The sequence below is a fragment of the Populus alba genome, chromosome 5 (assembly GCF_005239225.2).
Source record: "Populus alba chromosome 5, ASM523922v2, whole genome shotgun sequence".
NCBI lineage: Eukaryota > Viridiplantae > Streptophyta > Magnoliopsida > Malpighiales > Salicaceae > Populus > Populus alba.
In genome coordinates this window covers 12518268-12545145 of record NC_133288.1, presented here as the reverse complement: position 1 = coordinate 12545145, position 26878 = coordinate 12518268, and the positions used below count along the sequence as shown (strand labels likewise).

General features: G+C 32.4%; 3 protein-coding genes across 6 annotated transcripts; 1 reads left to right on the top strand and 2 right to left on the bottom strand.

Moving 5' to 3' along the window:
- Window positions 1–235: 235 nt before the first annotated feature.
- On the top strand, window positions 236–4422 carry LOC118045758 (squalene monooxygenase SE1). Its single transcript, XM_035054469.2, has 8 exons — window positions 236–670; window positions 1770–1881; window positions 2020–2194; window positions 2519–2687; window positions 2844–3062; window positions 3176–3451; window positions 3676–3954; window positions 4083–4422. The coding sequence occupies exons 1-8, from the start codon at window positions 425–427 to the stop codon at window positions 4185–4187; spliced, it is 1581 nt and encodes a 526-aa protein (XP_034910360.1). The 5' UTR covers window positions 236–424; the 3' UTR covers window positions 4188–4422.
- Window positions 4423–5860: 1438 nt separating this feature from the next.
- LOC118045757 (uncharacterized) lies at window positions 5861–9515 on the bottom strand. 2 transcript variants are annotated; one of them, XM_035054467.2, is made up of 7 exons: window positions 8838–9505; window positions 8636–8677; window positions 8176–8310; window positions 7011–7246; window positions 6760–6796; window positions 6355–6412; window positions 5861–6259 (listed from the first exon to the last, which is right to left on the bottom strand). In XM_035054467.2, exons 1-7 carry the CDS (start codon window positions 8991–8993, stop codon window positions 6180–6182), a joined length of 744 nt encoding a protein of 247 aa, XP_034910358.1. In that variant the 5' UTR covers window positions 8994–9505; the 3' UTR covers window positions 5861–6179. The 2 variants fall into 2 exon arrangements, with proteins under 2 accessions (XP_034910358.1, XP_034910359.1); XM_035054468.2 differs by lacking the exon at window positions 8636–8677 and having other exon boundaries at window positions 8838–9515.
- A 9783-nt stretch (window positions 9516–19298) lies between these two features.
- Window positions 19299–22969, bottom strand: LOC118045756 (transcription factor bHLH74). Of its 3 annotated transcripts, XM_035054466.2 has the most exons (9): window positions 22439–22969; window positions 21388–21800; window positions 21043–21276; window positions 20897–20962; window positions 20729–20797; window positions 20200–20271; window positions 19969–20109; window positions 19804–19885; window positions 19299–19724 (listed from the first exon to the last, which is right to left on the bottom strand). In XM_035054466.2, exons 1-9 carry the CDS (start codon window positions 22449–22451, stop codon window positions 19699–19701), a joined length of 1116 nt encoding a protein of 371 aa, XP_034910357.1. In that variant the 5' UTR covers window positions 22452–22969; the 3' UTR covers window positions 19299–19698. The 3 variants fall into 3 exon arrangements, with proteins under 3 accessions (XP_034910357.1, XP_034910355.1, XP_034910356.1); XM_035054464.2 differs by having other exon boundaries at window positions 21388–22969; XM_035054465.2 differs by having other exon boundaries at window positions 19299–19721; window positions 21388–22969.
- Window positions 22970–26878: the final 3909 nt, after the last annotated feature.

Here is a 26878-nt window from a genome sequence, read left to right as displayed (position 1 = left end):
AAATATTTTAATTTTTTTTAAATATTTTTAAAAAACACAAACAAACATACTCTACGGATCCATATTCATCACCTAGTTTGTCATATATTCAATTTTTTTGGGGGGGGGGAACCAATAAATGACCGGTCAAAGGCGCATCATCTCAACCAAGTCACCCACGCGGCGCACGCTAGCGTCTAGTCCACGTTCAAGCAGGGATGGTCGCTACGGCCGATAAAATGATGCATCCCTTCGTGAAGGTTCTTGTGAATCCCTTGCCTCGCTGTACAACGCATATACACAGGCATTGCTGGCAAAGCTCCTTCCACCTTCCCAAATTTTTATTTTTTAGAGGATTAAACGAGAGCGCAAGACAAAGAAATCTTTCCTTCTCTAACGTCGTCGTTCCCATTCTTTAATTGATCGTTTTTGCATTTAAAAAATAATGGCGGATCAGTGCATGCCAGGATGGATCTTAGCTGCTCTGTTTGGTCTCTCTGCTATCTATTATTTGGTAACCAAGAAGAAGGAACAGAGAGCTAATAAGGATTTGTTGGAGGCGAGAAGCGAGTCCGTTAATAGCATAGCCACCACCAGTGGAGAATGCAGATCCAGTAATGTTTCCGATGTCGACGTTATCATTGTCGGCGCCGGTGTTGCTGGCGCCGCTCTCGCTCATACTCTTGGCAAGGTATTTTCTTTTCTTTTGCTGCATGTTCTCGGCAATCAAACGGAGAGAAACGAACTTTTATTTTATTTTTCGTTGGATAATCGATTATTCCAAACTCTTGGTTTTTTTATTGTTTATTTGGCTAATTTTATATAAAAAAAATGAAAAATAAAACGCACCTCAAATGATCAATAAATCTTTCTAATTGAATGAAGAATTTTGAGGGGAAGAGTTAATTAATTTATTGAATTATACGACACAGAATGCCGCGTACAGGATTTGATGATTCTTATGTGTTTATTTTTGAATTTCTACAGTCTATGTTCTTGTGATTTTACACTTTTTTTTTAATGGAGGCCAGCCCCTTGATATTTCCATTAAACACAGATAAAACATATATATTTGCAGACTTGTGAAGTAAGGCATCTTCGTTAAACGCGTGCTTTACCAAGATGAATAAGTAGCTGTTGTTACTATTTTTTTTTTTTTTTTGAACTTTCATAGAGTTGGTTGAGATTGATAATAAGATGAATTTAAGCGGGGACCATACCAACTTCGAGAGATGACCTGTCTTTTATGTTCTGTCTTATGGATCAAAGTGTATAATTATGTGATAACTGGCCTTCGGGAGGCCAAGCGGGTGTGTATGAACTTGTTCTGATAATCAGAGGATCGGTCATCTTTCAATTAATTAGTTGTTAAGATGCTATATTTTTGTTTCCTTCTAATTATTGTTGTCAGCTAGTGGAATGAGAAATAGACTGCACAAATGAAATTCATGTTGTTACCACCCCCAAATTGTGGGTCTAGAAATGAAAATTATTTTTCTATATTTTAGTTGATCTCTATTTATTCATAAGGATTTAAATCATGTTCATGATTCTAATAGATTGCTACTGGTAATATTCTCTAATAATTATAGAAATTGTGCTATAAAGTTATTAAAACTGAGGACCTACTGTATTTCGTTTCTTTTGCCTCTGTTATCCCGATTAGTTTGCATCATGATTTGACAGAATTTCATAATGAATTGAATTTACATGGGATCGTTCCTATATATATATATATCTTGACTGCAAGTCATTTCAATAGAAAATCCAATGTATATCTTAAAATGCAGGATGGACGTCAAGTGCACGTCATTGAAAGAGACTTGACTGAGCCTGATAGGATTGTGGGTGAATTGCTACAGCCAGGGGGTTACCTTAAGTTAATTGAATTGGGACTTGAAGGTGTGTGACTATGAATTCTCCTACTACCTGCTACATTTTGTAATGCCACAAGTTTGTATTAATCGATGTCATTTGTGGCCACTCAATAATGAGAGAACTTAGTTGCTAATAGAATCCCTATCTTGTTTCTCGCTGCAGATTGTGTGGAGAAAATTGATGCTCAGAGGGTGTTTGGTTATGCACTTTTCAAGGATGGAAAACATACTCGACTCTCTTATCCTTTGGAAAAGTTCCACTCAGATGTAGCTGGAAGGAGCTTTCACAATGGGCGTTTCATACAGAGAATGCGGGACAAAGCTGGGTCTCTCCCCAAGTATGTCTTTTCTTCCATTGTAAATCTAAGCATGTGGCAATGCCCTTTGAAAATTTAAATGGTTCTTAAAATGATTCAAGAAAATGGTTTCTAAGTTTTTGTGTATTACTCTTTTCATTGTACATGCACATTTTTAAGATGGTTGACATCCTCAGGTACCCAGTGAGTGTCCATGGTCATCTGATTGTCTGCTGTGCGCATGTTGTAATTCTTGGACACTGCTCTTGATAATATATTTTATGCCAGTTTAACATGCCATCATAGTATCTAGAAGCATCTCTTTATGTTCATTGGTAGTTATATTTTTGTTTTTGATTTTACTAGTGTACAATTGGAGCAAGGAACTGTCATATCTCTACTTGAAGATAAAGGGACTATTAGAGGCGTGCAGTACAAAACAAAAGATGGGCTAGAGCTGAAGGCATTTGCACCTCTGACAATTGTTTGTGATGGCTGTTTCTCAAACCTGCGTCGCTCCCTTTGCAACCCTAACGTGAGAACCTTTGATATTAGTTTGATAGTAGCAGTGTAGCAATTCTAGTATCAAGTCTAAGACGACCAATCCCATAGAAATTGTCTCACCACTTGCTTATTACAAAATGAAGTTCTTCCTAGAAAATTAAAATGCATGTCAAATTACCTTGTGCAGGTGGATGTGCCCTCATGTTTTGTTGGCATGGTCCTGGAGAATTGCCAGCTTCCATGTGCAAATCATGGGCATGTTATCTTAGGGGATCCGTCTCCGATTTTGATGTATCCTATTAGCAGTACCGAGGTCCGCTGTCTGGTTGATGTACCTGGTCAGAAGGTTCCTTCCATTTCAAGTGGTGAAATGGCAAAATATTTGAAGACTGTGGTGGCACCTCAGGTATATAGTAATCTTCCATGCATCCTCAGCTGCTTCTTTGGCATTTACTAATCCCTTATTTATGTCTGGTGTGGTGATTTCTTCAGCTGACTTTCTGACATTTCTGTTGGCAGCTTCCCCCAGAAGTTTATGATGCCTTTCTAGCTGCTGTTGATAAAGGACATATTAGGACAATGCCAAACAGAAGCATGCCAGCTGCTCCTTATCCTACTCCTGGTGCATTGTTGATGGGTGATGCATTCAACATGCGTCATCCTCTTACCGGGGGAGGAATGACTGTTGCATTGTCCGACATTGTTGTTTTACGGAATCTTCTCAGGCCTTTGCGCAACCTTAATGATGCACCTACACTCTGCAAATATCTTGAATCTTTCTACACCTTGCGCAAGGTGATTTGTACATCTGGTGTTATGCTTGTCTGTTTTTTTTCTGTTCACTTGCTGGTTTTGTAGATGTTGGAATACCTTTTGAATGATACTAGGATTTAATCTAAAAGGTCAACACACAGTCTCCGAACTTGGAGTTAGAGACAGCTTTTAGCAGAGCATTGTTCATGATGAAGATGCCTTCATAGTACTGCAGTTAAACTCAGATTTATCCCATGTTTTTGCAGCCTGTAGCATCCACAATCAATACACTGGCAGGTGCCCTCTACAAGGTTTTTTGTGCTTCACCTGATCTAGCAATGAAGGAAATGCGTCAGGCGTGCTTCGATTATTTAAGTCTTGGAGGTGTATTTTCAGCAGGACCCGTGTCTTTGCTCTCAGGCATAAACCCCCGTCCGTTGAGCTTGGTGGCCCACTTCTTTGCGGTTGCTATATATGGGGTTGGGCGTTTGTTACTGCCATTCCCTTCACCTAAACGCGTCTGGATTGGAGCTAGATTGATTTCAGTGCGTATCTACCCCTCCCTCTCTAAGGGCTTTCCATTGCCATTTCAGTCTATTTACCGAGATTAATATCCCAATTTCATGCACATTTGTGTTCCTGAACACTGAAAGATCAAGTCACTTTTTTGCAGGGTGCATCAGGAATCATCTTCCCCATCATTAGGGCAGAAGGAGTTAGACAGATGTTCTTCCCTGCAACTGTTCCAGCATATTATAGAGCTCCTCCAGTCAAGTGAGATTGATTCGGCAAGACGTGGAGATAGCAAAAAACTCTTGATGCCGGTCAAGCGTAAGCCACTTCTGTTCCCACTCCTTCCCTTGTTGAAAGTCGTCTGGGTGAGGGTGAATGCTTCGAAGAATAACTGTGCATTATTATAGATTTTTGTTGCTAGGATGTTTGTAAAACTTCAACTCTGACCAATAAATATAATATGAATTATACAACAAATAACTGCTTCATGTTTTGTTTCATATTTTACAAGATTTATCATAGCTTTTCTATGGATACCGTTCCATAACTAAAAAGGGTTAAAAAAGGGTTAATAGAGAATGCTCTAATGTCACTGTGAAAGGGCTATATAAATATTAGTTTATACATATTAGTTCTAAGCATTTTAATTTATAAAAACAGTTTTTTTTTTTTTTTTATAAAAAAATTAATATAATATACATTGATCTTAACTACTCTAATTCAATATCTAGTCTTAGGGTATGTTTGGTATTGCGGTTGCTGTTGTGGTTGTAGTTTTAAAAAAATTGTTTTATAAAAAATATTTTTAGTTGAGGTTGGTTTGAAAAAAATATATGTTTGGTTAAAACTGGGGTTGAAATTGAGATTGAACAAAAAGTAGTTTAATGTGTTTGGTTAAAAAAATGCTTGTCAAATTGAGGTTATATTTAAATTAAAAAATACTTTTAATTTAAATATTGTAGATTTAACTATTATTATTACATCATGAAATAAATAATATTGATATCAAATATTTTTTATTATTCTATTAAACTATATGCAATGTCATCACATACGAAATCTATCCAACAATAACTATATTTTTCATGGTTTTTTAAACACGCAACAACAAAAACTAAATTTTTTGTTACGTCATCAAGTGATTTTCTTCTAATTTTTTGAATAAAACACAATTAAAACACAAATAAAAATTGAATTTTTTTTAACTGGGTCGGACACGGCAAGAACATAATTGGAATTGTGATTAAATTTCACAAATGCTACATCATCATGCTATATCCTTTTAATTTATGTAGTGTTATTAAATAATATTAAATACTAGTTTTTCAACTAAAACTCATTTAAAAAAAAAAATTACAATTTTATTATGTACAAAATTCATTCGACAAAAAATACAGTTTTCATGATTTTTTGAACATGCAATAAAATTAGGTAAAATATTATCAAGAATAAAATTGAAATTACAGTACGAGTAAATTTAATTTGCCTTAAACTAATTTTTTTAAAAAACAAAAAAAAATATTGTTCACGTTCACATAAATAATATGAGTGAAATCACTTAACTGCACTGGTTTTTTCAGAAAAAACTAAACTAAACTCAACTCTTTCTGGTTTTTAAAAATTAAAAAAACAAAAAATCTGATTCACTCGTACTGTACAGTGGAGCCATGCTCCATTGTTCCAGCTTTCTTTCATCAAGAGAAGCATTGCTTCTCCTAAACCTCAGTTTTATTTTAAATTTTAGCGGACCCTACTAGTAAAAAGCATACTTTTTTATTTACCAAACAAAAATATATGTGGCTGCGAGTAAACCTCACCCGCAGCCACGTTACCAAATGACGCCTTAATATAATATTAACATAAATATTTAAAAACAATGCTTGTGAAGCGATTAGTTGACTAAATTTATTAATTAAATATTTGATTTATTAATAAATATTAAAGATAAAAAAACATTTATTAATAATAAATATAAATACATAGGTTTGTGGTCAAAATCAATTGATAAGGTAGATAATTTCAGGAATTACATACAAAAGGTTGTGCGCACCACATGAATTGCTGTCCTCGTTAATATCTAGCCCTTAAAAATAAAATAAAAAACTATTTACTTACCTCTCCACACAACCTCCTATCAATATAATATCAAATTCCCACAACAAAATTAAGTTGTTGTTAGATTTATTTTCCCCAAGTATACATATGGAGGAACATTTTGCACTGAGTCTACGCTGTTCCCCTACCAGTGGCAGGCAGTTTAAAATTTAGTGTTCTTTCTTTCTTGCTTAATGGCCTCGTAGGATATCATCACCTCTTTGAACTTTGCCTCGGAAGCCTCTGCAACAAATCACAAAAGACAACTTTAAGTTCCACTTCAAAGCTGTGGCATCACAGTACAAGATCATAGTTAGTAATAAAAAACAAAAGCCAGCCTTTATTATCTTGGTTCTGATCTGGGTGAAACTCCTTTGCCTTGGTTCTGAATGCTGTCTGCAATGTATAAAAGAAATACATTTAGAATTGCAGGAATCCCAGAAGAACACAATAAACCCAGTTATAAAATGAAAACAGGCCAAAGAAACCAAGTGGAATTGAGTATTGTATATATGATCCACTATATTCAGCCTCTAACATTTTCCAAGTTTTCAAGCAAGAAGTTCATCAGGAGCTCAAGTCAGCTTACAGATTTGAAAACATGAAGACATGGACGATACACAAATAGAAAACGCAGATAAGATGCAAATGACATAATGGGAGACAAATTATAAAACTATCAATCGTCAAATCTGGTCGCCGAACATAGATTTTGAAGAGATGATAGTAATCACAAGTAATACCTTAATCTCAGCTTCACTATATGGTGCTGTTCTAGACCTGTCACAAAAAGACCAGGGACAATCTGTCAATCCCAACTGCTAACGGTAAAGTCCAGATAACTGTATTTGATTAAAAAAAATAAAACACTCAATTATACTGTATCATATTCCAAACACCTCTTAAATTCATCCTAAAGCTATATTTCAATCTCCACAAATCAAGACAGCTATACAACTTGACTGAACCATCCACATTGGATTCTGATAATTACCTATCAAGTCCCAAAACTGAGTAGTGATGTGATAATGGATAGCTTCCACTGTCTCTTGGAGTTCTCCTGAAGTTAGTCCTCTGGTCTCTGAAAGATGAATCAGTATTCCAATACCAATCATCACGCTGAAAATGTTGATGATATGCACCTGGACCATTTTCCCTCCACCTCTCGTAGTCTCTTTTGAACTTGTTTCTTTCTCGGTTAAACACACTTTGCATACGCCTTATACGCTCCTGCAAACAAAAATACAGCACTAGTACATCATAATTGCATGCAAATACAATCAAGGAAAAGAGCCTGCTAGACACCTCAAAATCAGAGCAAGATAATTGATATTTGACAGCTTCAGAGAAAGAACTAGGCTTATCACTGTGATATGTGCGTGCGTATGAAGAAATTCAACCTACATGATTTATAAATAAAATTGAAATGGACCCGACAGAAAGAGAGAGTAATAGGATGACAAGATTTCTTAGGTCTAGAAGATTCTAGAAGTTTTGCTGGTAAAGAGAACCATCCTAGGCATACAAGGACCACCTTTCAGTTTCTATCATCTGAGTCCAATCTTGAGGCATAAAAAAAAAGTTTTGAAAGACACATAGATCAACTGGGCAATGCAAAGCAGGAAAAGACAAAGAACATTTTCCCTGAACTGTGCAACTATAAGATAACCCACCAAAAAGAAAAAAAAGTGGTTTAGCCAGAAGCAGCCCAACTTGCTAAGAATTCGTACCTGGATTTCCAGCTAAGAAGAAGCTTATTCAAGCTATTATGCATCTAGACTAGCATTATAGATCTGAATTCAAAAATATATTTGTAGCTTCAAACTGCATAAGGAGTGGTACTCCAATTGAACAGTCTTGAAAACCTTGCTTCTAAATGACTGAAAGTGAACAAATAAGAGCAGCATAAACATCACAGTGACGTGCCAGAACTACCTTGACCGATAACTGTCTACTCTAAACCCAACTGTTATTCTTAGAAGTAACAACGATTTAGTTTCACAATATCATGGAAAGCAATCTAAAACATTCAGGGCGATATCTGCAGGTACACACAGAGAAACCAAATAGCCAAAAACTGATATAGTATGTTCTGCAGGGTTCCATAAACATAACTAATATGACATCCAGAAGGAAAGATTCACAAGAAAAAAGCTCACCACTCTCTCCATTTCCTCTTCATGTGCTTCTTGCATTCGACGATTATAATTTTTCCACGCTTCCTCCTGAAAATATGTCCGGAATGACTTGCTAGTTCCAGATCCTCCTTTCCACATTGATTGAGACCTGGTTAACTAATCAGGTACAATTACAGACATGATCAGGTGGGGCATTGACATGCATAGACAAGAAAAAAATTGCAGTGAAATTCTCAATTTTTAATTTAAAAAACTTCACCTTTTTTAGCAGACTAAACGCTCAGAATCAATCACTATTTTTTTTAGACAACATTACATCGATAAGACCGAGTTTTCCTACACAAAAACCTTTCGCTAAATCTTCACAGCTACAAAATAAGTAAATAAAGATTGATCTTGTGCGTTCAGTTTGCCCAAAAAGAAAGTCGAATTTAAGTGGACGACATAGGAAAGCGGTGCATTTATACTTGCAAAAGTCTACCTGAGCATACAGCTCATCAACAGTCCGCCGCAGCTGCCTGACCTGCCATGCCAAATCAATCTACTTTCTCAGAATCTAAAGAACCAATTGTGATGTGTTATCCATTCCTCAATTACTAAAACATTTTCCAGAATTTCATAAATAACACCATACATATCTAATGATTTTACTTATCTACCACATGAAATGAAACAGGACTCACAGCGTAAGTGGTGGCAGTGGCCCCAATCAGGCCGAAGATGACAACTCCCCAAAGCTTCATGTCTTCGGATTTTCCTTGATAGGGCGGTGGCGGTGGCATGTTTGTAGACGACGGCCAGGGATTATCCTTACTCTGATTAATCTTCTCGCCTCCCATTTTTATTGTATTGAGATTCAAAAGGTAACAAATTCCTCAGCAATTTCAATCGATTGAATTCTAAACCCTAGAAGCATACTAGTTTTAGGGTTTAGGGCAGAGTGCTAATGAAGCGTAGTTAGTTACATTTGAAAATCATAGAAAACACTCTCATGTGGATTTCAACAGTGCAATGATTGTGGCTGGGCATGTGATCTTTATGGGTGATGGGTTGATGTTAGATTGTTAGCTGGTGGAGTTGTTCTTTCTCGAGAGCCATTGCTTGATTTCAAACCATTCATCTTTTTAAAAAACAAAATCAAATGAACATCTATACCTTTCAAAAGAAATAAACAAAGTCAACAAATACAAAATTGATACGAGGGTCAAACAATCACGCCTTGGATAAACTTGTTATGACCCATCCTATTAACCCCATTGCAGATTATTAATTATAATGTTATTTCTTCTCTGAAAAAAAAATTCTCCGATGACTTCAACAATCCCCCGGAAAGGTAGAGTTGCATGGATTATCCCATTTTACTCTTATTTTTTTGTTCTTTTTTTCCATATCCTTTTGTTCACAATTTAATTCTTCTCCATTATTTCATATGTGTATTCTTCTTTTATATCCATCCATTTGCTAGACGAAGATATCAACTATTTTGCCATCTTATGCAATATAAAATCTCCTCTTATTTTCCTATGCCGTGCTCCCAGCAATGTTTTTATGCGAGGTAAATTTAAATAATTTCTCTTTATGTCCTAAGATGTAAGATCATTATTATTTTACTAATAAGATTAACTATTATTTTACTAGTTACTCTTTAAGTATTTATAAAATTACTTAAAACCATGTGGAGATAAATTATAATCTTTATCTATTATTTTTATAATATTCTAAAAACAAATACAAAAATTATATTCAATATAGCTAAGGCAGACATGGATAGCATGAATAAATTATGTATTACAAAATTATATATAAATAAAAAAGCACTAAAGCACTATCCCATCTAATATGAACTAAGTCATATCCAAAATTAGCCTTAAAATATCTATTGGCTAGTTTTGCGAAATTAGACATATCTCTCAAATTGTATATCAACAAGTTAAAATTTTACATGAAAATACTAGACACATGAAACTATATTTTGAAAAAATTTTAGGAAAATAAAGTTCAAGAACATATTATTTTATAAAGTTGAAATTACTAGACAAATCTATCAAATTAGACCTTTATGTATTGTTTAGGACATATTTGGAGCTGCATGTGAAATTTTACTGCAATTCAAGTTGAATTGGAAATTAGATATCTATAAAATTTCAACCATACATGGTAGACCTAATAATTAGTCCAGATGATAATGAACGACGTGTTTGAAGTCATAACTGAAAATCTGCTAAAAATATACGAAATTAGAGATTCAAACTACAAGGAGGAATTTTGACATGAAGACTTTGATTTTATTATTCTATTTTATTTATTTATTTTTGAATAATTATTTTTAATTTGGATTTGTTCTGACCCACTAAACATTGTTTAGAGGTTTATTTCATTGTTGGACTATTATTAGTTGATTACTAGTTTAGATCTATTAGCTTGTAACCCAAAAGATGTCTATTAGGTTTAGTTAAAGAAGATTATATTATATTTCTTTAGCTGCAAATTTCAGCAGCAAGTTGGAGAATAAACATGAGTTTTTTGTTTGTTTGTTTGTTGTTACAAAACAATCTTTCTTTGCAAGGATAAAAATTGTACATTGACTTATAAAGATTAATTGGATTTGTGGTGGCATTTGCATACTTAAGGTTCTTACATACATTGTTATCTCTAGGGTCCTAGTCTTTTTCAAACATCTTTGGTTCTTAGGTATAGGGTTACCTCTAGGTCAAGGTTCTATCGAACATAATTTTTGGATTTTTAGGTTGTTATCTACTTTGTTGGGGTTGTTTGACTACAGGATCAAGAGGTTCGCATCATTTGATATCAAAACTAGGCTTAAAAAATCAGGTTACATCCTTTATTTTCTTTTTGTTAGTTTTAGCTTCCTTAGCTTTCGTTGTCTTTGATTAAATTTTATTATTTTATGTCTAGAGCTTAGTAGTTTGCATCTTGGGTTATAAAAAAAGGCCTTATTTTAGTTTGTTGTTTTCTCAAAATATATCAATAGCATAAAGAGTAAAAAATAGAAAAAGAAAATAACATCTAAAAGTCACTTTTATCGAATCTACCACAATATACAAACAAGGTAGAATTTGGACCAAACCAATTCAGCTCCTAAGTGTACCCCATATAAAATCTGAGCTAATTTAGAGATCGTTTGCTATAGTAACCAAGGTCGGGATTAAAGTTTGTCGTACTAGGTTAGATTTTTATAGGAAGGGAATTTCAGGTAAAATAAATTTAGAAAATTCCTGAATTTTTATACTAGGTTTTAAGGTTCTAATCACATCGCATATAAAACTTAAGGTTGTTTGGAGTTCAACAATTATAGAAACTAAATTCAAGATTGGAACTTGTCATAAGAAGTCTTATTCGTGTTAGTAATTTAAACATGTTTTGTTGCTGTTAATTTTCAATTATGGTAGCATAATAACATCATAATTGATATATTTAGGTGCCATTTCAATTTTTTTATATAACATTTTTTTTTCACGTTTTAAAAAACATATATTTTTCATATAAAATCGTTTGTTACTCGTGAAATTGTAATTGTAGTTTTGTCTTTGCTTGTTTTCATATTTTTCTTGCTTCTTGAGTCATATACACATATTTGGATATACTGTTAAGGCTGTTGTATTTGGTCTTGATTTCAAATCCACAAGATTAAAAGAAAAGTGAGACTGAAGGAAAAAGGTGTAGCGAACATACTTAAGTGAAATGCAAGAGGAGTGTAAACGTATAAGGAAATGAGTCAGGAATATATATTTCTTGTCAACTAACTAATTTTCATGTTCAAAGATATCGAAGGCAAGCAATAACATGGCAACACAAAGAGGAGACAATGAAATCGTAACTCAATTATGCATTATGAATTAACAGATGAATCAAATGTCCAATGAATTTGGAGATAGGTTGGAGAGGCAACATGTTAATGATCACGGTAAGGTTAGAATTAGGCCTAAGCGAAGAGAATTTAATGTTAGAATGGTTGTTAGGCGAGTTAACACTAATGTGGATGAGTTTGTGGCTGATAATGCGGACATTCATGATTTGGATTTTAAAGATGTGTCATGAGACATGAGGAACATTTTATGCAGCAGCGAAATTATTAGTTTTTAAGGAAAAAATATGGTGACAATTTTGGTCAGAGAAGTAATTATAGGTATCGAGACCGTAATGTTAAGTTAGGTGGAGAAATTAGTGACAACCCGCAAGAAAAATTATGAGAAACAAGTTAATACTTGGGATAAGATGAAATCCCTTATAAGGAGGAGATTTTTTCCTAGCCATTATTAAAGATAATTTTATTAAAGGTTGTAGAGTTTGAGTCAATGTATAAAAAGTGTATATAAGTACTTCAAGAAGATGAAACTTATTATAATTCGAGCTAATGTTGAGAAAGATATAAAGGCTACTATAACTAGATTCATGAATGGCCTTAATCATGATATAACTCATATTATAGAGTTGTATCATTATATGGAGTTGAAGGAGATGATGCATATGGTTGTGAAAGTGGAGAAATAGTTAAAATGGAAGGGTACCATTTGGTAAAATGAACCATTAGGCCTTTCAAAACCTTGGAAACCCAACTGGAAAGCTAACACTAGGGATGGTCCATCACAATATAATAAGGAGAGTAAGACTGAATACCCTAGACAGAAGAAAGACACCTCGGTCATTGTTAAAGGTAACAATATTACTTCTACTTATCGTAACCATAACATTAAATGCTTTTGTTGTTTGGGTTTTAGTCATATTGCTTTATAGTGTCCAAACAAAAGAGTTATGATTATGAAAGCTAACAATGAAGTTAAGACCAAATGGAAGGATAAAGAGGAAAAGATGTCACAATTAGAGGATGCTAATGATGTTTGCGTTGAGTGTCTGGTTGATGAAGAGGCACTTGTGGTGAGAAGAGCACTGAATATGCATGTCAAGGTGGATGATTCGGAAGGTCATAGGTAAAACATAATCCACACAAGATGCCATGCTCATAATAAGGTATGTAGCTTAATTATAGATGGTGGTAGTTGTACTAATATAGCTAGTACTGAATTAGTGAGAAAGTTGAACTTGCACACTGTTAAACACCCTATACTTTATAAAGTACAGTGGTTGAATGATGGTGGTGAAGTGAAAGAGAATAAGTGGGTATTGGTTGCCTTTTTTATTGGTAAATATTATGATGATGTGTTATGTGATGTTATGCTAATGCAAGTTGCACTAATGTAGCTTGTACTAAATTGATGAGAAAGTTGAACTTACACACTACAAAACATCTCATACCTTATAAATTACAATGGTTGAATGATGATGGTGAAGTGAAAGAGAATAAGTGGGTATTGGTTGCTTTTTCTATTGGTAAATATTGTAATGAGGTGTTATAAATTACAGTGGTTGAATGATGTTGGTGAAGTAAAAGTGAATAAACAGGTTTTGGTTACCTTTTCTATTGATAAATATTGTGATGAAGTGTTATTGATGCTGTGCTAATATAAATTAGTCACTTGTTACTTGGTAGATCATGACAGTATAATAGGAGAGTTATGTATGATGGAGTGAAAAATAGATATTTCTTTGAGATGAATGAAAAACTTATAACTCTTGTATCTTTGACACCTAATCAAATATATGAGGAGTAATTAAAATTGAAGAAGGTGAAGATGGTTGAAAATGAGAGCTTATATATCAAGGGGACCTTCTTTCCTAAAAGGCTCTTATTGGTGTTAATGATGATGTTATTCTTCAACTTGGTACTAATTTGTTGACTTTAGAAGATGTTTTCCATGATATATATTTGAGGTTGAATCTTTTTTAAAAAGGAGAGGATAAAACAAACCAAGTCAGGTTGAATTTGACACTAAAATGTTTATTGATTAATTTTTCTAGATCATGCATATCTCTCAAACTATGCATCGAAACAAGCTGAAATTATACATGGAGATACTGGACATATAAAAATTTATCTTAGTAAATTTTTAGGTCAAATAGGGTCTGGAAACATATTATTTTAGAAGGTTGAAGTTACTAGATAAATCTTATCAAATCTGTCATATTAAACCTATGTTAGTTGATTATTAGTTTAGGTCTATTAGCTTGCAATATAAAAGGGATCCATTAGGATTAGTTAAAGGTAAATGCAAAATTTTATAGCAAGTTGGAGAATAAACATGAGTTTTTCTTTTGTTTGTTTATGGTAAAATAATTTTGCTTTGCGGGGACAAAGATCATACATTGACTTATTGAAAATTAACTAGCTTTGTGGCATTATTCGCATACTTAGGGTTCTTAAATACAAGGTTATCTCTAGATCTAAGTCTTTTTCTAATACCTTTGGTTCTTAGGTATGGGGTTATCTCCAGGTTAAGGTTCCATCAAACCTGATTTTCAAATTTTTAGGTTGTTATCTATTTATTAAGAGTTGCTTGACCATGTGATCAAGAGGTCTGCATCAGTTCCTCATAAATTCATATAAGATAACTACCAACCTGTTATATAGATTGTCGTTACGTGCACGATGTCAAATGACAGAGTTGCCTCCTGGAATTAAATGGAGTTTTGAGTTTAATCATAAAGTGATGATCATATGGTTTAAAAGTCGCCACCTAGTATTATGGTCACTAGAAAACCTAATGGTCTGCGAGAGTCTAGGTAAGGGGACTAGTTGTGCTAGGAAAAGATGCATCACCCCCAATACACTCTATCTAAGGTAAGTTGTATTGTTGATTGTTTGTTTTTTCAGGTCATGTTTCTATTTGTTAGTCTCATCTAAGTTACAAGACAGATTTTTTTTTTTGTGAGAAAGTCTCTACCTTATTGAATTAAATCGTAACCATCCTGAGGTCGAGATTTAACATCAAATTTATTTCATATTTTGTATCTTTAATACTTGAGGGTATACTTTACAGTATAATTTTATACTTCCAAATATTAAAGCCTACAACTAAATCCTCACGCTCTGAATAACAAACTAAATGTTATGGGATTTTTTGGAATGCATAATCATAAAATAGTTACGATATCCATTTTGCATTTTTAAAACATGATAAAAATATGATTTTATCCTTTTTAGAAAATATGCATGAAAAACCTTTAGGATTTGACCCTATGTATGAAAACAATTTTTTTTTTTTTTGAAATGAAAGTTTATTTTTGAATTTTTCTTTATTTGTTTTGAAATTTCAGAGAAAAAGCAGATTTTTATACTGGGTTTATGTCTTATAGTATAAGTCTACGACTTGATATTGGATAAAATTGTTGGAAAAATATGCAAGGAACCCATAAATAACTTTAAAATGGTCCTTGAATTTTTTTTATGACTGCTTAGGTCCAAGGCCCAAGCCCAACTCGGTCGAGTTGGGTTGGTCGAATTAAAGACCTAACAATCTCTTCTCTTTTTTTAAAAAAAATGGGTTGGACACATGGCTGGGCCTAAATGGGTTCATCCCATTTACATTACATGGTCATTACCATGTTAATTATTGTTTGTTGTAGAATGAATTCATGTTCTGCATGTAGACGATAATAATAGGAGGGAAGAGAGAAGAAAGTTACTTGATGTAGATGTGGTTTAGTGATTAGTACTTAAAAGTGCATATTTATCAAGGTTTTATATCATCATTTTGCACTTAAAGTATCAATAACTCCTTAACTATAACATATTTTATAATAACAAGTCTAATACTATAAAATGCCCTAATATATGGTAAATGTTCATCTTAAATGCAGGCCTATCACATAAATCAAAGGATTGATTGATGAATTCAACTACTGAAATTTGTGAAGATAAAGAGAGGGTGAAACTTAGAAAAGAAATGTTGGTGCAGTCCAAACTAGAACACTGTTCGGTAATTGGGTCATATCTCGAGTTCTAGATGTCCAAATAACCTCAAATTTTTACACAGATTCAGTAAGACATAGGCCTACAACTTTCATGTTTTCATCAAGATCTAAGAAGGCTGTTTTCAAGTCCAAATTATAGCAACAACGGAGAAGTCCGAATCTGTCCTGCAGCCTGAACATTGTTCAGTGTTTGGCTCATATCTGGAGTTCTAGAAGTCCAAATGACCTCCATTTTTTTCCTTGAAAACTGAGTCAATTTCCTACAACTTTCATGTTTTCCAGAGGACCCAGTTCGGATAGTAGCATTTTTTTTTTTTATTCAGACAAGAAGATAAGGATTTTCACCAAGTCAAAAGTTGGCAACCCACTCAACAATTAGTCATCAAATCAATAATTCTAAATTTTGGCCTATAAAAAGAGGCATTTGCCATGTATTTGGGGGCTTGGTTGTTCAGATCAAGTTCATGCTCTTTATTTCTCTCTTTATATTTTTTTTGTAATTTTTAATTTTTGCTTTCATTAATATCTTGTTTATGCTTTTCATTTCCTTTCCTTTACTTAGTTAACTTGTATCTTATTTATGTTCTTGTTTGGTTTATTTATGTTTCTTTTCTTCATTATGTTTAGCTAAGTTTATTATGTCAAGGTGAAAATGTTACACTAATGGTGTAAGAATAAGTATGGTGTAAACTTAACATGGACCTTAATGTTTAATATTAACATGTTTTTATCTTTTTATCTTACTAATTCTTAATACCTTGCTTGTTAAATGGTTAATCTAAATTTGTGTTGTATAAAAATCGGTACAACAAATGCTTGGCACTCTCATAGCCCAACCGTATGGTATTACCTACACTTGGGCTATGAAAGGAACTTGATTTGTTGTTAACATCAGTTAACATCATGAATTCCTGACAATATTTAAAAGTTTGGTGTTATGTAATTAAGATAATTAATATGATCATATTAATAATTTATAATGAGCTATTAATGAGAAATCATCAAATTGGAACCTCCTCCGTGTGTGGTTTTCAAATTGAGTAATAAAAGTTTATATTATACTTGTTTGAAATACCATTGGTGGATCCTCTAACCTTGACATTTGTTTTTATCATTGTTTAATCCTTACATTAATCTTCCATCTCAAAGTTCTCATTAATTTCTTCCTCTTCTTCTTTTATTATTACTACTACTACTACTACTACTACTACTACTATTATTATTATTATTATTATTACTACTATTACTATTACTATTACTATTATTATTATTATTATTATTATTATTATTATTTACATTCTGTATATATTATATAATACATCTCTTTGATCTTTTTATAAACTCAGTATATAGGCTGGAAACCTGTGACCCGATCTTTTAGATCATTCTCAGGTATAACAACGCCACGTAATGAGTATTATTATTATTATTACTACTACTACTACTATTATTGTTGTTGTTGTTGTTGTTGTTGTTGTTGTTGTTGTTGTTGTTGTTGTTGTTGTCTTGTTATTTATAATTTATACAATTAACCTCCTTGTGGTTCGACCCCGGTTTTGCCGGGTTATTTATTACTTCGACACTCCTGCACTTGGGAGAAGACATCAATCTTTTGGTCTTGTCATTTAGCCTTTTTGCTAGCAACGTGGGTGATTTGGTCAAAGGAGGAGATGATGGCGTAGTGTTCTCCATTGAAGCAAAAGATAAAGTTGCAAGGGTGTTGGGTTGTTGTTGGTCACAGTGTAGAAACTGAAGTTGCTGGAGTTCACAGTGGAGGAGCTAGTTGAAGTTGTTGTGGAAAGGGAGAAGAACAAGGTTGGTAGATAAAAATACTGTGAAAATGCTAGTTTTCTGCTTATTTTTCACTCTGATGTCTTCCTTTTTAATGCCTTAAATGCACCTCTTATTTATAGGAGGTGAAAGAGGGACATCTTATTTTTATTGGGGATAAATCTTGGACCTTGATTCAAACGGCAAGGATCACAACCATTAGCCCAAAGTCATCATCATAAGTTGTGAAATTTGGCTGTTAAAGGTTGATCGCATCAGCCTTTTTGGGCCAACACCACGATGGCTATAACAACAATTAGCCAACCAGAATTATGTTGGGGTGTAGTATGGTGTCAGGTCATTAGAGTAGTGTCTTGTTTGTCATGTTTGATGGAGAGATGAGGTATTAAATGCCCTTGAAAAGTAGTCATTCAAGCAACCTTTCAAGTTCAAAAGATTAAAGATGATGAACAATAGCTATAAGACGTTTTGTACCAGAACAAACTATTTTGATCAAAACCTACTATTTCATTTAGATGAAATAATGTCGTTTTGACATCTTTAGGGTTTTAATTAGGGATTTTATTAAAATTCAATATAGTTTTTTGGTTTTTGGTTTTTGGTTTTTTAAATTGCATCCTTAATTAACTTTAAACTTTTAATTTTATGCGATTTTACCCTTGTCAAACTCCAATATCAATCATAAATTTCAATGCCTTTTCATGTCGGTATTGGTCTTAGATTTATGTAAATTGATCCTTAATTAACTATTAAACTTTTAATTTGCTTCAATTCCATCCCTGTTTTCAACCATATTGAGTTTTTGAAGTTTAACATCTTTTTCTAAAAGATCATTCTTAGCTGTGAATTTCTTCAATTTAACATTTAATTGACCATAAACTTTGATTTTTCTTGTAATTTTATTCTTGATTTCAATCAATTGACCTCGTAAAATTTAAGTTTGGTCTTCTAAAATTCCAATATTTTTTATCAAGCCTAAATTAAGCTTCCAAACTTAATTTTTCACCAATTAAGTCTCTGATAAAATTAATTTAACCCATTAAAAATATAATTAAATCTATGAATTTAATTTTTATACAAATTCATCCAATGATAATTTAACTTTAACTTTAAAACTACATTGTTTCAACAATATTGGATACAATAATGTATAATTAAACTCAGAATTTCATCTAAAACTTCAGTTTGATTCTTCTACATATTTAAAATCCTCATTCTTCTTGTCATTAAAACTTTTATTTGATGATTTTTTATTTTTACTATTTATTTTTGAAAGGTAAAACCTAAAATTGAGTTTTGGGAGAAAAAGCTCATGGATGCAAAATATATAATCTTCAAATTGCATAAATAATTTGGTGATTCCCACTCACTTTAACAATTTAAAACCAATTTAACGTGCCTAAAAAATACGGTACCACCCAGTAAAAACTAAGTAATGGGATGTGGAAAAGGAGAAAGCTATCCTCTCCCACGCAAATTAAAACCTTAACAGATCAAAGCTTGAATGATGCCCCAAAAAAAAAAAAAAAAATCACACTATTGCAGCTAAGCATAACCTGGTCTGTTTGAACATATCATGGGTACCAACGAAAACAAATATCTGGCACATGTATTCTGTTGGCTTGGTAAACCCTACAAGAGAGCTTCATACATGCTCAAATTCATTCCCAATGAAACAGGCAAAAATCGACAAACATCACCAGCAAAAGTCTCACTTCTTAGTCGGAAAATATACATATATCTGTGATTCTAGCACGTAATCTTCTTCCAAAAAACTTGAAGAACGAACAGTTAGGAGCTTAAACCTATACAACAGAAGAATTTTCTTGACTATTTTTGTTTTCTTTCAATATGAAAGTCAACTTGAACCACTTGAATTTCTTTGTTAGGTGGAATCAATGCCTTGTTATCTCTCTTCAACATTCAGAGCTCTGGTTTCAAATGCCCTGCTGAAAGCATTAGTATATACAGGTCAGGAAAACCGAAACAAAAGTTTGTTGAGTAGAGATTATAAGAACTGCTGATTACCATTTGGTCCTAAACTGTCAACAGCTGAACTGGAATCAAATCCCATTTGGAAAAAGCTCTGGAGCTCGTTATCTAATGCAGCCTACACATATGGAAACAATTCCAAGGATAAGTTTTTGATGAGCAATTGATTCTGCAGAGCATTTGCAAAGATACTTCACTTACATGATGTGCTGGAGAAAATTGTGGATTGGAGTTTAGAATGCCCGGTGTACCAGGTTGAAAAATCCCATGTGAATACTGGTGCGAGTTTATCCCAGGACTGAATCCTAGAATAGCTGCATTGCCACCACGTGGAGGAAGGATCTGGATGGAAGGGAAACCTATTAGACTTCATTCAAAGAAACATATTTGAAAATTGTGTTGAAATTCTTTCACCACATAAACCTTGCTTACATCTTTAGATTGAATCTTCTCAACATCATTGTACAGTTCTGGATTTACAGTGGCTAGTTTCATTGACAAAAACTGCAATAGCAGGCAAGATATCAGTGACTTTTAGTCATGTGGAAGCACAAATGGATTCAGTAATTTTAAATTTATCATGTAGAACTCCTGGTGTTTACATCTTTCAATCTAGTATACTTTGCAGATGTCATTCTTGTAAAAATGAAGGTAGAGCTGAGTCTCATCTATTTGATTACAGGAATCACAGATTATAAATCACTGTCCTTTATGGGCAATATATCCCATGCACCTCAGTTAGACTACAGAAATAGTAAGACCTTTTGCAGAGCCTAAAAACCATATACTTTTCATTTATTCTGCTTCCACCAGCTCTGAAGGTGCATTATTGTGTTTTTCTAGGGGTTAGAGCTAAGCTCCATTTCAAACTAGCAAGCTTATGATGTGGCTAGTGAACATGATGAGCACAAATCCACATGACAATTTCATAGACAATAATCTCAATCTTAGAACAGCATACCTCAACCTGCTGTTGCAGTGATTGCACATAGTTGATGATCTCATCAAGCATCACCGCCTTGCCAGTAATCTAAAACAATGATCAACACCAAACTAATCAGCATCCTGTTTTTTTTTTTAAAATCAAATAAATAATTTCCATGAAAAAAGGCAGACCACATTTAAGTACCTTATTGCATCCTGGAACAAGTTCTTGTAGCATTCTCATCCGCTCACTAATCTTTTCTCTCCTCACCTGCAAAAAGACTTATATGTTCAATATGAAAATGAGCCAGGTCATTTTACGATTGTTAACACTCTATAATGAGAAGGTACCCTCTCTGCAAGGCTGTGGCTATTGGTAGCTTGACCTCTTCTGGCTCTTACATGAATGTAATCATCTTTAGGATCTTCCCCACTTTGAAGATTGTGTTTAGCTTGTTTAGCTACCTGTTTGCCACGCAAATTAGCACCACAGTTTTGTTCAATTTTTTGTTTCTTCTCATCCAGTTCTTTTGCAATATCAGAACTCTCTCCAGAAGGATCCTTTTGAAACTCTCCTTCAGCATTCTATATTCAACAACAAAAGATTCAAGAATTCACAAACTTGGAAACACACAATTACAATGCTGCAGAATCTTTAACATGCTAAATTAAAAGAGTAGACCTAATTCAAATTACCTTGTTTGGATCAAAAGGAGAATTGGACTCGGCCACTGGTCTTCTTCTCTTTCCATTTGGTAAGGCTCCTATAGTTGTCTCTTCGGATAATTGCTGATCTTCCTGACGTTGTGCACCATGTGCAGTGCTCTCATTGTTTGCCTCCTTGTAATTTGGAGGGCACCCAGCATTAACAATCTGGCCACACTCAGTTAGGCCAACAGAGCCAACCATTTCTGAGAAATTCCCACTTCCAAAGCCAGGAAACTTCGGCACCAGCTCAACAAAGCCTGAATCAGATGGGTAATGAACAAGGTGGCTGGTGTTACTAATTCCTGGGTTTTCCATTACAACTGGGAAAGGAGAATTGGAAAATTCACTTTGAGGCCCTGTTGATGAACCACCAAAATTCCCAATCTGGCAAAGCGAAACAACTGGATCCCAAGCAGAAACATAGAAGGGGTTAGTGTTCATTCCTGAAGATGGACATTTCATAACACTCTCAACTCTATTTTGATATCCCAAATCACCATTGTTATCACCGCTACCATCCATGTCCTGGGACTCAAAAGCTAAACCCCCAAAGCCTAAAGAATCACCTATATACGTGATTGAGGAGAAACCCCAAAGCAACAGTCAGCGAAGACTAGTGCTCAATCTATCAAAGTATATAACAGAAGGAACTATATATGTGGTCATATCTTGGAGGACTCAGCAAGGAACAAGTAACCTTGGCAGCTTTATAAAACTGTGAGGGTGCTATAAAGTAAAAGAAACCCCACGCAGCAGCATTCCATAGACAAAGTGAAAAAAGAGATATCCAATGTAACATGCATAAAATCTACCCAGCACCAGCTACATACTTCAATATTTGAAAGAACCCTACGATCAAGTCTTCTCTAATTTGCAAGAGAAAACAAATTGGAAAATGCTTCCTACAGACAGCAAAGTGAACCTTTCAGAGCATAAAGTAGACACAGACAAACAATGGCATTAGCTAACAAACAGCTCATCAAAAGGAAATCAGATTCCCTTTTTTTCACTTTTGTTGGACTAGAAAAAAAAATTTCACCTTCTCCACACATTTAAGCACCAATACATTGATCTTGTTACCCTTGAATCTCTTCAATTAAGACCTAAATTCAAGATGATCACCGCAAAACTTGAAGCAATGAACTCGGAATAAGCAAAATGGTATCTTGAGAAAGTCCTAAAAAGGAAAAGACAACAAGTTCCAAGTTTTGAGAATTAAAGACCAAACAACCCCAAGAACCCGAAAAAGGTACGCTTTCAGACACCCTTTCGCAATATTCTCAGATGGGTGTCCAGAGAAGAATCAATTTCTGCCTGAGTCATGCAAGAACTGAAATTAACCACGGTCTCCTAAATGGGTGATTTTAGAGTACCCTGAAGAGCATCAAATGCTTCCTCAAATAGACAAGAAAAAACCAAAATTCACCAAATGGGCACTTCTCCGATCAGGAAAAGAAGCATCAAATTCCAACCTTATTGATAGATCACAGGTGACAAGTAAAGGAGACCTGCTAAGCTAGAGAAACGGAGAGTGTGAATACAAAAGTAAAAGAGAGAGGGGAGTCTCTTGGGTTACCTGCTCGAGTTAACAGGTGACAAGTACGATTTTAAAAGAATAAAGTTACTAACTACTGCCCCAACTGCTCTTGCTGCTAAATTATTACAGAACCTGGTCCAAACCATTTTCCTGTTTTTCAATGGTTGGTAACCTTTTTTAAAAAAAAAAATCATTAATGATAAAAATGAAAAATTAGTTTTAAAGAAAGGAAAGTAATTTATTTTTTATTTTTTTATTTGATTTAAAATAATTTATAAAATTAATTTTTTTTAATTTTATCTTTATATAATTTTTTTTATCTTTCTATTCTATCTTTATTTTTTATTATTTTTTATTTTTTTTAAATAATTTATAAATTAGATTTTTTTTAATTTCTTCTTTCGACATTTTCATTTATTAAATTTTATCTTTATTTTTTCAATAAACTTGAAAAATAAAACATGAAAAGTTATTTTCCAACTCATTTTTTATGGTATAGATAACACTAAAAATTATTTTTTAACTTATTATCTTTAATATTGTCAAACATAAAAAAGTAACTCAATTTTCAAGAATTAATTTCCATAAAAATTATATTTTTCAAAAGAATCTATTTTTCTACAAATAAACATGGACTTAGAAATAGGGAAGACAATTTAATTCAAACGAAATGGATATAAACCCAAATGAGTGAATATTTTTTTGGATTTGATGGATAATGGGTAATGTATAGATATTGTCAAACCCAATTTAAAACCCGCCCAAATCATATATGTTATCTATTTTATTTTTTATTAATTAATAAATAATGGACTTGAAATCTGACAAATAATTTTTAAATATCCAAATTTTTTATTTGATATATAATAAATAGAATATAAATATTAAGAAATTAGATTAATGGAGATACTTAATTCTCATCCTATGTAGAAACCACTTTACTCGTAACTTTTTTTTATTATTATATTTTAAAAAATTATAAAAACCCTGAACAGTATACTTTTCTTTTATAGAGACAAAAAAAAATATAGTAAATGATTTCTCTGAGAAAAAAATTGGATTGGAAGGGGTTCCTCTCTTCAAGTCCAAGCTTTGCTTGCTTGTTACTTAGATTGCTTGCTTCTCTGACATATATATTATTTTTTTTCCTTTTTACCGACACATTTGCCAACTATTCTAACAGACCTCTTTTCTGCTACACACTCATCTTTCCCGGTGCCATCTACCCCTCATTTCATATTTTTTTTAATTTTTTGAGAAATGGCATTATGCACTTGAGGTCCATCATTCTCCATCAGCCCCACCACTCTTCTTCAAATTGTTTCACGTGGCCCCATCAAATCCCTCTTCCCATACTCAAACAATCAAATCAACATTTTCAGAATGATCTTAATTTAGAGTTTTTAACGGATTTTCAAGTTTGAAATTATTTTAAATATTAAAAATTGAATTTTAAATGGTATTTAAATTCTAAACATAGTCTAAAATTAAATTAAACATTAACCCCCGATCTATTATATTAAAAACAATTAATGTTAAAATTGACTTTTCAAAATTCTCATCTTTTTTCCCTTTGTCAAGCTAGAGGGTAATATAGAAAAAAAATTAATTCAATGATAGAATATTTCTTCAAAATATATGAATTCAATTTTTTAATCAATTAAATATTGAATTTAATTATTATAAAAAATTGATTCTAAATAGTTTATAAAAGTTTAATCATCAATAAGTATCTGGTATTAAGTTTTTTTATACTTGAAAAAGGCAATGGGTTCAAATTCTTTCTTGTCTTGCTTATCATTAATTATCAAGATTAACCCATAATCAAGAATGCTAATGGATACCAAAGTGTTGAGTTTTTCTATATCTATACTCTATTTATTATTTATTATTTATTATTTATCGGGCATGGAATTTAAACATTTATATTCTATCTATTGAGTTTCAAGTATTTATTATCCAAGCTATTATTTATTATTCAATATAAAATAAAAATGAGTGTGTATTGAAGTATGTATACATATATTAAATATTAAATGATTAAATTATAAATGTTACACATGTATGTGAATTATGTAAATATTGAAAGATGCATATACAATATTAAATTTAAAAATAAATAAATAAACTTTCTATATACAAATATATATTTCCAATTAGGTTTTTGGGTATCAGTTACAATATAAACCAAAATATGTATTTACAACTAACTAGTTTTTTATATAAATCAAAAGAGTTGCCTTTTAATTGATGGTTGTTTTTTACGTGATTATCAGACAAGCCACGATTGTGCGGCTATGATTAGGGGACTCTAAAGAAAGTACTGTAGGTGAAGAAAGCAGGAGACAGTGTCTCCAGATATATATATATTTTAATTTATCAATTAACGCCTGCAGCAATCTTTCTTCTTCGTCTTATTTTTACTTTTGGAGGCTCTGGCAGGTGGAGAACACAAGGAATAATGGAATCTAATCATCAGTTTTACCCTCTTGTCCTGGTACAGTTTCCAGCTGTAGGTGAGAGTGTTTGCCCAAAAAAAAAGCCTCTCGAGTCTCGACTAACCAAACCTGGTCAAACCAAATAATATGGTCAACTTCAAGTCTGGCTGTGACCTTGCTGGAATTTGGTAGTATAATGTAATCCGAAATTAATTGCTCGAGAAGCGTAATAATGCTGTGCGAGACAAATGATGAATGAATTATTTGCATGCTAAATATTCGTTTGTTTATTATTAAAAGGAAAGGTGGAAGATGAGGGAGTTTCAATGTACCTTTATATACATCTTATCGTGGATTATTATAGTAAGATTTTTATTTTTTTTTTTTTTGGGTGGCTTAAATTTAAATAGATTTTTTTTTTTTACTTGATGGTTATTTGAAGAATGTTTGATGATATATGTATTTTTTTAAATTTTTAACACAGAAAAAATATTTTTTCACCATTAGAATTCAATAAAATTTAAAACTATTGACTAAAGGTCTTCTTGGCACAATATTTATAATGGTAAAAAATATTTTTTTACCCTTGAGATAAAACAAAAAAAAAATTACTGTTGAACAAGGGTGTTTCATGTTTTTCTAATTTTTATGCATAGTAAAATAACTTTTTTTTTGCCTAAAAAGACGAAAAATAAGCTTTGTTTTTTAGGAGTATTTTCATATGGGAGTTTTGTGTAATTAAGATGACTATGAGGGTATTTTGATATTTTTCAGATTTTATATAACATTAAATATGAAAAGTAATGATAAATAATAATTGATTAAAAAGCTAATAATTATGTATATTTTGTAAAATTAAACAGATGTAATTTGGAAATGCTATATTTTATTGTAATATAATTTTGTAATTAAATTATGTTTACCTATCAAATTTAATTATGGATGTAGTAATTAAAGAAGTTGTGTTTTTTTTTTGTATGCATTATATAAATTGTGATAATTAAAGGTTCATCCATTTACGTTTTAGATTTACTTTTGGTTATAATTTAAACTTTTTTACTATTTAATTTTAATTTTATTGAATGAAGGTTGAAGAAAATAAAATATTGTTGTGATAATTAAATTATAGATCCATCCATTTGTCCAGATGATGGGACAAATGATATTTGAACTACTAACAGGTTATGAATATATTAGATTTTAAATAGTATAATATCTCTCAATCTTAATATCTAAAAATACTTCATTTAATATACATTGAATTTTAAGTTTCAAGACATCTTTATAGCTTATTTTTATAATTAAATAAAAATATTTAACTTTTAATTCAAGGTGTGTTTGAAAATGCGATGCAAATCGCGTTTTCTTGAATTTTAATTTGTTTTTTTTTAAATAAATATTTTTATATAATTTAATTTTTTTTAATATGTTAATGTTAAAAATAATTTTTAAAAAATAAAAAAAAATATTTTAATATATTTTTAAATAAAAAATATTATCATTA

Excerpts from the sequence above, each read along its gene's own strand:
- LOC118045757 (XM_035054467.2), bottom strand. The coding sequence starts at position 8,993 with ATGGGAGGCGAGAAGATTAATCAGAGTAAGGATAATCCCTGGCCGTCG. Across the intron at positions 8,678-8,837 it reads CCACTGCCACCACTTACGCT|GTCAGGCAGCTGCGGCGGAC; the intron begins GTGAGTCCTGTT and ends TTGGCATGGCAG. Across the intron at positions 6,797-7,010 it reads TCAGTTTTGGGACTTGATAG|GTCTAGAACAGCACCATATA; the intron begins GTAATTATCAGA and ends TTTTTGTGACAG.
- LOC118045758 (XM_035054469.2), top strand. The coding sequence starts at position 425 with ATGGCGGATCAGTGCATGCCAGGATGGATCTTAGCTGCTCTGTTTGGT. Across the intron at positions 2,195-2,518 it reads AAAGCTGGGTCTCTCCCCAA|TGTACAATTGGAGCAAGGAA; the intron begins GTATGTCTTTTC and ends TGATTTTACTAG. Across the intron at positions 3,063-3,175 it reads AGACTGTGGTGGCACCTCAG|CTTCCCCCAGAAGTTTATGA; the intron begins GTATATAGTAAT and ends TTCTGTTGGCAG.
- LOC118045756 (XM_035054464.2), bottom strand. The coding sequence starts at position 21,921 with ATGGATGGTAGCGGTGATAACAATGGTGATTTGGGATATCAAAATAGA. Across the intron at positions 20,963-21,042 it reads GCCACAGCCTTGCAGAGAGG|GTGAGGAGAGAAAAGATTAG; the intron begins GTACCTTCTCAT and ends GTCTTTTTGCAG. Across the intron at positions 19,725-19,803 it reads TGACAGTTTAGGACCAAATG|CAGGGCATTTGAAACCAGAG; the intron begins GTAATCAGCAGT and ends TAATGCTTTCAG.